At 40.6% G+C, this 11,758-nt stretch overlaps 1 protein-coding gene across 3 annotated transcripts in view; it reads left to right on the plus strand.

Annotated features, from left to right (window-relative positions):
- LOC111566453 (glutamate receptor ionotropic, kainate 2) overlaps nucleotides 1–6,106 on the plus strand; it is a 63,595-nt gene extending 57,489 nt beyond the window's left edge. For 2 of the 3 annotated variants that reach the window (XM_035946708.2, XM_023267043.3), the window contains exon 16: nucleotides 3,260–6,106. In XM_035946708.2, coding sequence (XP_035802601.1) covers nucleotides 3,260–3,424 — 165 coding nt within the window. In that variant the 3' untranslated portion in view covers nucleotides 3,425–6,106. Of the gene's footprint in view, nucleotides 1–297; nucleotides 393–3,259 lie in introns of all 3 variants that reach the window. The other variant, XM_035946709.2, reaches the window with a different exon arrangement.
- Nucleotides 6,107–11,758: the final 5,652 nt, after the last annotated feature.

Below are 11,758 nucleotides of genomic sequence, written 5' to 3' on the forward strand. Positions count from 1 at the left end.
CATGTTAAAATGTCCAACTTTACAGCAGAAATAAACCTGCTTACAGCCTGATACAAAGAACAGTTTTGGTCTCTGTAGCTAATTTTCCCTCTCATGAGAACTGTACTGGGGGTGGATTTTTATATAACACACCTGGTTAATTTGTAATAAGGCTTAAATTTATGCATATTTAGGGCAAGGCCACTTTGAGTGACAGGAGTCTCAGGACAGTTCTTGGCCCGAAAATTTTAGCATGACCCACTTCAGATCCACTCACGCTCCACCTCTTTTCTCATTTTTGGATTTGCTGGGAGTTAGGAGGAGTCAGGCCCTGCCAAGATGGCGACGGCTGGAACCACCACACTGAGCTTCAAAACTGCTGTTCAGGAAACCTATTGCTGACATCATGGAGGGTTTGTCAATCTTTATATACAGTCACTTAATAAGAGAGACATTAAATCTGGCACCCATTCCAGGATTTGATATATGGATTCACATGTTTCCAAGTCTGTCCGACATGTCCTTATGTACATCCCAAAAGTTACTGGTCACTGTAATTGTTCCTAGTGTGGCAGTGAAGGGATGCCAGCGTAAGAGGTTTGAAATCCAAATATGCTTTCCAGTTTAGTTTAAGCCAATATGAGGGTTTCACGGTCTGGTTTAGCTAATTCAAGTGAGCAATTTACAAAGTTAATTTTTCCTATTTTCTATAGACAGTGTTTCAATGCTGAGCTGCAGGGGAGGGATAGTACAAAAAAGACTGTAGATACCAGCATTTGTGTAAAAAAGGGACTGTTGTCCAATTTGAAATGATATCAAAGTCCGATTTATTCTTGGCCGGTATGAATAGACAGAAGAATTACAGCAACTCCTTCATTGTAAATATGGACATGAGTATATTAAGCATTAATCACGTTAACCTATTTTTTTAATCTTGTGATATCTCTTTAAAGTAAAATCGCAGCTTCTTTCTTCCCCCTCTGGTTATGTTTCTCTCTAGAAAGAGACTGAATATACTTCAGACTGTTCTATCTGTGCTCTATTTTAGTACTGAGTGCACATGATTCATCACACCGCATGCAGTCTGTCTTTTAGTGCACTTTAACTTGTGCAATGATGTGTCCGGATAATTGTGAAAGTCCATTTGATAGCGTCTTTTAATTATTTACATCCACAAAATTAGCACAGCGCAGCACCGTGTTACTTTACTGCAATAGTAATTAGTTTCTGGCTTTTTTACAGGCTGCATATGTTTCACAGCACATCTCAGCTATCATTAATCAAGAGCTGCAAGACTGGGTCACAATATTCAGATAATTTGCAAATGCCACAATCTCCAGGCTGCCAAGGTGCTAGTAATTTGCATGCCGACAACAAGCCTCTCCTTTTACTCCCTGCCTGCCTCCTCCACCCTAACATCACCAGCTTTATGCCCTCCCCCCTCATTGTTTTTCACATTTTCTTTTTCTATCACCTTTCTTGCTTCTCTCGTCTTCCTTAATCACTCCTCTTTCAGAGTATCGAAATACCTCATTCATACACCAGGCAAATATGTAAAAATGGAGAAGAAAAGAAAACAACAGAAATATCTGGTGCATAAGCCACCTACAGATATCCATCTCCCACACCTAGGCATATCCACAAACAGAAAAAATAATAGCTTCATACTTTAATGCTCTCCCTCCTCTCTTATATCTGCTCCCCTCCTACACCCTTTGAATTTGAATTACATTTTGCATAATCAGAAAAGAAATGTATGGGAATTCGACTTGGCAAAGTTGGTGCACAAGCATGCTGACATTTCATAGGATTTTACACCACAAACATGAAGCCGGGATAATAGGAGCTCATAAGTTGCATAACACCGATGTCTTAAACGGGGCGCCATCATTTTTGGATTTAATCTGCTCAAGTGGATATATTGTCTTTCATGCAGTATCGTTACATTTTTTCATTTTCATGCCAGAAATTACAAGTGTTTAATGTTTCTCTCAGGATTTAGTTCTTGGCACGGTACAAATGGCTATGGAATTGTATTCACACCTTTGTGTGACAGTAAAGCTGAAAGAGGGGAAATCTGGGACACATCAGACCTTTAAATGAATGCCTCATTTTCCAAAATATTTTAGGAATTAAATGAGTGGATCTGCCTTCATTGTTCTACTTTCATGCTTTACTAAGTGTTATTTGGGGTATTTTCCATTTTACTTAAGTGTCGTTCTTTTAGCTTATGTCATTTAAATTCACTTTCAATATTATTTTTCGAATGTTATCAATGATAATCATGGACTATCAACCAAATATTACATTGTGCAAAGGAGAAGTGTTTCATATGAAAATCCGATTTTGCCTACCACTCAGGCTTTAAAAACAGTTGCTTATGTGGTAATGGAAAAGCTTTCTAATGTCCAAGAAGATGTTTTTTTTTATAGCATGACCCATACACGGGTGTAAAAGTCAGGCCAGCTCAGCCTCTGCTTCTTTGATTTTACCATCCTTTTGATGGATCCGTCAATCCCAAGTCCCCTCTCTGTACAAAGTGCACTTTTAAATCACTGGAGCACACACTAAATACTTCACTTTACTGTTAGAAGCAACAGTCCTAGAACAGCTGAGTGTAAACATTATATAAATTCACCCCAGACTTGATGTTTTGCTGGGTATAGATTAAGTAATGCAGTAAAATATTAACAACATTGAACAAGTTGGCCTTTATTTTCCCAGGATGGTCCCCTGAGATCTATTTTTTCCTAATGAAAATGGCAGCAGAATCGTTATGTTGCATAATTATGTTATGAGACCAACACTGAACTAATAAAGAGAAGAAGCAGGATCAGGATAAGAAATATCAATGCCTGGCATTAAAGGCAGCATTTCCATATCAGACTATATAATAAAGCAAGGCCATTTGCCCTTTCAAACCACTAAAACTGCTTTAAAGACAGATTCTGGCAGCTTAAAAGCCACTATGTGGAGAATTATAAACTTTTCTAATGCTGGTGCCACCTAGTGGTAAATAAGACACTGTGGCCCAGAAACACTGAAGTGATGTGATGATGGAGAGGGAGTTCAAACAGTGCTGTCAATAAAGACATGCAAATATGTACGAAAAATAGCGTTGAAGTTACACTGTACAGAACAGGAGGCAGCAAAGCACCTCATGTCTTGCCAATATTCAGTGTGTCATGCCAACGTTGGCCATATTCATCTGAATTTGCATATGCAGCGTACAGACTGGCACCAGTTGTAACTTTTCCATTTCCCCTGTCTCCTCCTGCAGCGCTCGTTCTGCAGTGCCATGATGGACGAGCTGCGCGTGTCTCTGAAGTGCCAGCGTCGTCTCAAACAAAAGCCTCAGCCGCCCGTCATCGTGAAGACAGAGGAGGTCATTAACATGCACACATTCAACGACAGGCGACTCCCAGGAAAGGAAACCATGGCTTGATCGCCGAACACACCCTGAGCATCACCCCTCGATAAAATCCACGGAGGGGGAGGATGGGGTCAAATTGATGCTGACTTAACTATTGACTGAGGTTAGCAGTAAAAACAGGATTCCTTTTGAACCCACTTGCTTATGTAGACAGATGTTTCCTGTGGAAATATAGATACCTGAGCAGTGTCACCTCACTGTGGCATTCACTTTTTGAAGGGAGCTGGAAAAGAAGGACTTATTGGTTTGGGTTGGTAAACTATGTATATTGAAAGAAGCAGATTTGTGACAAAACATTTTTTCTTGGTCCACTCTAGATGTGGACTTAAACACACAAATAACACATGTATACACATGTAGAGACACACACACACACACACACACACACACACACACATACACACTCTCATCTGACACACTTGACACCTGTGCAGAAGGGAAACTCTATTGTGACAGTAACACCAGATGTAGTTTTTCTGTTGATGTCAATGCCCTTTTGTCTTACCTCCATGTGTGTGTGACCCAATCAGTCCCTTCCCCTCAGTGGCTTGAGTTTCTCTCGAAATGATTTGAACAAACACTAATCTTACACAGACAAAGGGAACAGTAATCAGTGCCAAATGGTTTATTATGAACTGATGTATAAAAGTGATATTTAGTTTGGAATCATCTATGCTGACCTTGTCGAATATTCATCATTTTCTTCTGTAATGCCTTTCTCGTGCCAAAGTTCTGCCATTGTAAAGAACTTTCTGCCATGCCTATTGCGTTTCAAAGCCGCTACAAAGCAAACATATACTGTCAAAGTCTCTATTCACGTCCGTCCTCACACACAGTCTGCAGTTTTCACTCTGTATCAGTTGTTGTTTAAAATGCAGGATTTCTACAAAAATGTTTGTTTTTGTACAAGAACAAGAAGTTTTGTAGTACTTTGTATCATGGTAGCCCCTCCTGTGGACAAAAATATGTAGCAGATACCAACTCAGCCCTCAAACTCTGACAACTGGTGGCTATGGGGCTTCAAAAACTCTGCTGTGTAGGGTTCATCTCTCTCATTAGTCAGAAATTCTGTCTTTTGTCTGCTGGTCTCGTGGCGCCGGCTGTACATACTGTCTGGGGACAATGCAGTGGATTTTTGGCGAGTAATAGCACTGAAACTGTAAACAAAGTGATGCTTAAATCAGACATAGTGGTGACTCATTACAAAAAAAATGCAACTGTTCTCATGTCAGCAAAGTCTCACTGACAAAAAGTAACTAATGGTAGCTGTGATGAGTCACCATGAAAGACATACTAAAATATGTTAATGCTGCTTGTATTAATTGCAGTTATGTAGCCCTAATATACTGCAAAGATATAGATTATTGACTAGTATCAAGTCCCAAAGGTGTTATTTTTTTAAATAGTGGAGGTAATTTTAGTCTAAGCTCACACAGATACTGATTTTGGGGATAGAAAAGACTACACTGTAGTAATTTATCTAACATTACTAAAGAAGCTTTATACTGACCTCTTAGATTTAGTTTTTCAAGAATACTGAGTGAGAAATTTTACAGATGAAGAATACGCTTTTCAGTGCTTTCTAGTTGACAAATGATGTAATATGGACACGCTGTTTCTAAATTACCTCAAACCTACTTTCACGCTTCTGTTCTGCGTTTCACATCCAGACCGATAAATCTGCAAATTTATCAGCCGTTATCGGCCTGATTGATTTATTGGTCCGGCTACGACGAATAATCTGCCGGCACATGAAGGTTATCATGTTCAGCAAAGGGTATCAGTGCCGTCAGGCTATATTTCCAATGCAAAGCAACTTGCATCAAATTGGTATCATTATCTACGAGCACAACAAAATAATGCATATCCCAAAAAGTCACTCAATTGAAGATAATTATTTAAACAAGTCTGTTTGCATTCCAGCCACTGATAGGTATTTTTCACTTATTTTCAGAAAATATTACTTTTAGGACTGAATAATAGACAAAAATGACCTCAGTAATAGAGAATCTTCATTGATGGGCAGCCTGCGAATGTAAAAGCCTGCAAATCGGAATAATTAGGAGCCTTGAGGCACTTACTGTGTGTTACCATCGTAAATGTCTCACCTCAACTCGAATGCCAGGTGTTGCTTCACTTGTGATGCCTCAAGTGAACTTGAGGGAACGATGCTGATGATAGTTTGTGGGCTGAGCATCTCATTTATCCACTAATTGTCTCCAGATGTGTATTCTCCTCACAAAGCGACACAACCACGTTAGGCCCCACAACTCCTCTTCTTATCTGTTAACTTTGTTCCATGTTGCGAAATGACAAGCATACTTGGTAGGTAACTCCATCACTGCCCCTGTCTTCCTGCACCAACCGTTTGATCTGCTAGTGGAGGGATTTCAAAGATGAAAAATACTCACAGAAAGGCCAACGCCAGAGAAGATAGGACTTAATGACGCATTTGCATTTGGTGAAAATTGACAGGGAAGACACAATCCTTTAAGTTGCTGGCGTTCTACCAGTGCTGCTTGTCATTTTCCACATTGCTAAATCTAGTGGTGTGAGCTGAAGTGACTGAACACTCGGAAGCATTCGTCAGAAACGACTCCAAAGGCATGGCTGTCGAAAACAAATGTGAGCTCATGGAATTTGACATTGATGCAAGGTTTTACAAATAACGTCATTAAAAATGTCATAATTGTAGACTCGCCTCATAGTTTTCATGGTACTTTTTTCTTATTTGGTGACAAATGAACGGACAAACAGTATGTGTTTTCAGTGCAACTGATGCCCTCGAGCACAATATGAGCAGTATGCCTCTCCTAATTGATTAAATGCCCAAAGACTTGATTTATAATCTCCAAATGAATACATTAGGTAATTGCTAAATTGTTAATCATTTTAGGCTTGTAAGCATGTTTGACCAGCAATTGCTCACTGGCTGTTGGTGCATCCGTCCACCTGGCTGCATGCCTGGCTGCTTTCTCTGACAACAGAGCTTCTAAAATTATCACCCTGAGATCACAGAATTTCAGATGACCGTAAGCATATAGAGTTTGCAGTGGTACCCGGGAGGCTGCCTACCAAAATGTTATTCACCACACACTGATTTTTTTCATTGTTTATTGCTACTCCCGGGCAGCAGCGGACAGTCGGATAGCTCTGGCTTTCAGACAAGGCTTTTTTTTTTCCTGGGAAGTAATGATGAAAACTGTTTCTACAGCCCGAGCTCTGCCGCCACAACATAAATGGCCACCCTGTCTGCCCTCCAGATTGACAGGGAAGGTCAGAGCATGCGTCAGTGCGTTCAGCGGGGACCGTTTAGTCTGTCACACTTATTTCCATCATATTAAGTCCTCTTCCTCCTTTTCTTAAGTGGTCATTGGAAAGGTATCCTTGGGTAACATCTTGTTCATTAGCCAATTAATGGCCGAGATTGCGTTGTGGACAGAAAATTGCTTTCTGAATGTGACTTTGGTTTGTCATACAGATATTATAAGCTAATAGAGCCTGCCAAGGAAGGTTTTGTGAAGGAGGAAATGTATTCCTCTGCTCATTTCCCAGTGATTTTAATAATTCAGGAACTCAGATTAAGAATCATGTAAGTCCACTTTGATTTTTTTTTCTCTTGTGAACAAGTAGAAGTACATGTACTTGTAAAGCCATTATATGCACTGGGGTGGGCAATATGACTAGAAGTTATAAATGTGCTTTCTGTCAGGGATTTTGCCATATAGTTTATACTAAGGTATTTATTCCCTTGATATTTCTTGGTGTATTAGGCAACTGAGTGCAATGCACAAATCAAAGAGCAGGATTGCTTTAGGGTAAAATTGGATTTTTATATACTTTCGCACCCGTGTGATTAAGTACCTCGATTTATCATGCATTTAAATAGATATTCCTATCTGGTCAGTGTGTAACCACAGTTTTAATTAGCCGCAGAGGGTCAGTCAGCACACTATATCAAACAACTATTAGATGGATTGCCCTGAATTTTCGACTGGTATCTGTGGCTTCCCAGGTGATGAATTTTACCGACTTTGTGGAACTTTTCCTTTAGTGCCACCATGAGATTCACATTTGTGGTTTAGAGTGAAATACGTTGCATGGATTGCCATGGCATTTGATACACACATTCACAACCACCCTCAAGATGAACTCTATTGACTTCTGCGATCCCTTGTGTTCTCATTTCACATCGCCTCTGGCTAAAAATGTGACCAACACTTTCATGTAGAACAACTGCAAAACTAATAGCATCCCATCACGATCATCCATTTTGTGGCTTAGTCCTCATCAGCAAATGTAAAATGAAAGCGTGAACATTTTTAAACATGTTGGCATGCTGATGTTAGCATTTAGCTCAGAGCACTGCTGTGCATAAGTGCAGCCTCACACAGCTTCAAGTGCAGCTCTCTATGCTGTAATTGATTTTCCAGGCAGGTACTGTTGTAGCGGCTTGTCACACCTATATGAACTGCAGACCGCAGTTAATATGCAAATCACTGCAACTCACACACACAATCATCCCTGGAAGTGTCAGACGTATAAAAATCTAGAGAATCGCTTCATTTGAGCAAATTATGTGAAATCCGGCGTAAGATTTTAACAGCAATTGTATATTATGTTAAATGTGACTAAAATGCACAATTAAAATAATGTTACTATATAGAGTCCTTGTGTGGATGCTTCAGACAGGCGTAAATGAAATGGTGACCCCCCCCCCCAAAGATCTTGTTGCTTTGAAAGAAAACCATAAAAATCCAATAGTTTCGGATCATTTCATTCTCCCTCCCTCTGATCTAAAGCAATCAGTGATTCCCGGTATGGCCTGTGTAAATAATTTTATGATTTGTTACCATGTGGCTCATATCAACAAAGCTAGTAGCAATTTTTGGTGCAATATGCAGCCTGTGGTAGATGATACCCCTTCGGTGGACATTTCAGGTCTAGAAATGAGCTTTGACTCCTTTCTGTGGAGTTCAGCATGTATAATATGAAATCCTGGGGAAATGCAATAAAAGGGGAATTGCGGTAGCTGGCTGAGCTGGGCAGACGTTGTTGGTTGAAAAGTGGTGATTTGGTGGGCATTAGGATCTTGCCCAGCAGTGGCATGTGTCTGCCCAGAGATAGCACAGGAGGGGCGTATTGGAAGAACCATCGGCCCCACACAAAGAAATCTGATGGTCTTATTCAAACTAAGCGTATTTCCCGTACAAGAAAGTGTGTGTTTGCATGTAGTCTCCACCATTTGCCACCTGTACGCGAGCTTCCACAGTCACACACATATGTTCCCGGTGGGACGAGCCCCGTTTTGACTGCAAATGAATTTCAATTTGAAGAAGTGATCTTTTGTGTCATGTAGCAATTCATTTGGATGTGGTTTTCTATCTGAGTGTTTTTTTCCCAGTGGCAGATGTGTTGTGGTGGGTGGCAGCTGCAGAATGGAGGAGCACAGCTTGCTAAGTGATTCACCCTGCTCCTGGCGTCTCTGTTACCCCATGAGTCTTTTCACTGACAATGTTTTCGTTTCTATTTGCTTTATGTGTAACTAGGATGGTGGGCTCGACGCTTTGACAGCTCTGTCAGAAAAATGACACCGCCGGTTGTCTCCTGCAGTAGGGGTGAGAAGAAAACTAATGGCATGTTTGGAGGTTATTTCCTTTTCATGACCTATTCTACAGGAAAAAATTAGGCTGTGACACGGAATCGCATTTTGAGATATGCATGTTGATGGCGCTCAGTCTGATAAAAATCCCCCAGATTGATACTGCAAATGAGCTCGCTATCTGATGACATCTGCTGCGTTTCTATGCACACACCGGAAATAACAGTGTTGAGTGCTGAACCAGTCACATCTCCTGACAGGGGAATCGTGTTTTGTTCAGTGCTGTCAAATAGTACTCTCATTCCTCTCCAAAATCCCCCATTAGGTTCTCTCAAACAAATGTTCTCGCCGCCCTCCCTCCCTACTTTGTCCGCCTTTGAGTCATTCATACTGTTGATTCCACCTCTGGAGGAATACATCAGGCATAAAGCCTTTTTCTTTCATCAAGGCAGCACCTTTAAAGTAATTTTCGTCCTCTCATAGGGAGCCAAATAGAGACGAGAAGATGTCGATTCTCTCATCTCTTTGTCTGTCCCCTTTGATCTCTTTCAACATGAATTCCCAATGCACAGAAAGTAAATGGGATTTTTTTTCTTTTTTACTATCTTTCTCTGGAGCATGGTTGATCATACAAAATTGACCAGAAATGACTCCTAATGACCCCTGTGTTTTACTCAGAAAAAAACAGAATCCCCAAAAACACACTCCTAGCTATCATTACTCATAGTGCATTTTAATGAAGGATGAATAATTCAGGGTGCGCTTGTAGATATAATAGTCCAGAGCGCTGATGTTGTGAACATCTTTATGGAGGCCCGGCCATCTGCGTGTGCGTGTGTGCGTGCATGTGTGGGTTTTAGTGACAAGGAGGATTTTTGTGTGAGAGGACAAAGGTTTCTGCGGTGCCTGCATGCCAGTGTGTATTGTTGTCTGTCGCATTAACAGACAGCAGTTGTGATTTATCTTGTATTCCCAGTGCAGGGGCCCCCTCTATCTCACTGGAAAGGTTAAAGCATACAGCCTGGAGGCAGTACTACAAAGGTCAACATGCAGTTTAGGAATGAGGAATAGAGAGAAAGAAGGAGAAGATATGTGCTCCTCTCTGCTCCTCGGCCTGCATACTGCCTCTGACATCTCGAAAACACTCGCCGTAGTGCTTTGCAGCAAAGGCCCAGCAGTATTTATCCTTCACTTGTCTCTATCCTTGCTCCCCTATCTTCCCTTTCGTCGTCTTCTTATCATCGCCTCCCCGCGATACCTTCAATATCACATGCCGTAAAAAAATAGCTGACCTTGACGAAGCCATCTCCAGAGATAGTATATGAAAAAGGGGAGCTGTATAGGAAAATGATGGTGGGTAACAAAGAGAAACAGTAAACAAAGAGCGTTCATTTTATGAAACCCCCTCAAGCCTGCATGTGTTTAAGAGAGAGACAGCGAGAGAGACAGCTGGTTATAAAAAGCAAAGGCGCCAGGCCATTAAAGAGGAGCCGGAGAAAAGAGAGAGGGCTGTGAAGAAACACCAGTGTCTTTGGTGAGTCAGATGTGTTGAAGTGATTAATCTGCTTTGGCTGTCCTTCACAGGCCTGAGGGGAAACAATGATATCGAAGCACTAGGTTGCCCCCTTGTGGGAAAGTAGGTGAAATGATACAATAAAGAAACCCATTTGACCTCACTTTGAACATTGCCATCACTTATTCTCATTTTCAGTCACTTACAGTTCCTATGATTGATAGATCTTATGGTTTCTCTTGTCAGGTAACTGAAGAACCATAATGGACTGACTTTACTGAAGGTCAAACATACTAAGTAAGGAACTGAAGGAGCAGAAAGCTGTTAACAGCAATGAAGCAGTACAGAAGCTCTCATTAGTCAGGAGAAAATGGGCTTTTCAGAGCAACATCTAATAGTATTTTTTCACTACCAATTAGTCTGCTGACTATGCCTGACTTAAAGAACTTTTTTTTCTCCACAAAATGTCCCTGAAAACTCTCCAGGTCCAATTGTAACATCTATAAATTTCTCATTTTGGAGGCTTCGGGGATCAAACACACAAGCCATTACTGCAGTAACCCTGATTCAAAACTAATCAATGCTGCTGTCTCTCTCCTTCCCAAATTTTATCTATGGTACATTGTCAAGAATAAAATCAAAATGCATGCCCAAATTCTTCTTTAAGAGGAAAAGCTTGTTCTGTCCAACCAGCAGTCCAAAACCAAATGATTTCCAACTTTCAAAAAGGTGAACCAAATAAATTGTAGAAGGTGGGCGAGCAAATATGTGGCCTTTTTGCATCATCAGAAAACTAAATGAAGAATTGCTTATTAGAAATGTTAATGGTGCACAATTTGTTTTAAGTGCTTTAAAAATATTAATCTTTGCATTTAATGTCTTCAGTGTTAGCCTGTAAGTGACTTTCATTTGCAAACACCATGATTACAGCTTCTGCGTCTATTTAGCATTAACAGAAAAACAAGAATGCCTTAAAATTTAAGGCTGGATGAGTCATATTTAGCTCTGTGTGACCCACCAGCATGGCTGCTTTTGTAACTCTGATGTCATCACTGATTTTCTCTGGCCTTGGAAATGTCTCTTTGGCTCCGGTTTCAGATGTACTCTGGGATTGGTTTTGGTCTAGTTTCAAATAAAGGTGAGCAGCGCATATGTCAGAAAGCTTTGCCAATAACAAAGCATTCCAGATGGAACATTAAATTACAAATTAAATGACCAAAGTTTCCCGAAA

Source organism: Amphiprion ocellaris, chromosome 12, assembly GCF_022539595.1.
Source record: "Amphiprion ocellaris isolate individual 3 ecotype Okinawa chromosome 12, ASM2253959v1, whole genome shotgun sequence".
Lineage (NCBI taxonomy): Eukaryota > Metazoa > Chordata > Actinopteri > Pomacentridae > Amphiprion > Amphiprion ocellaris.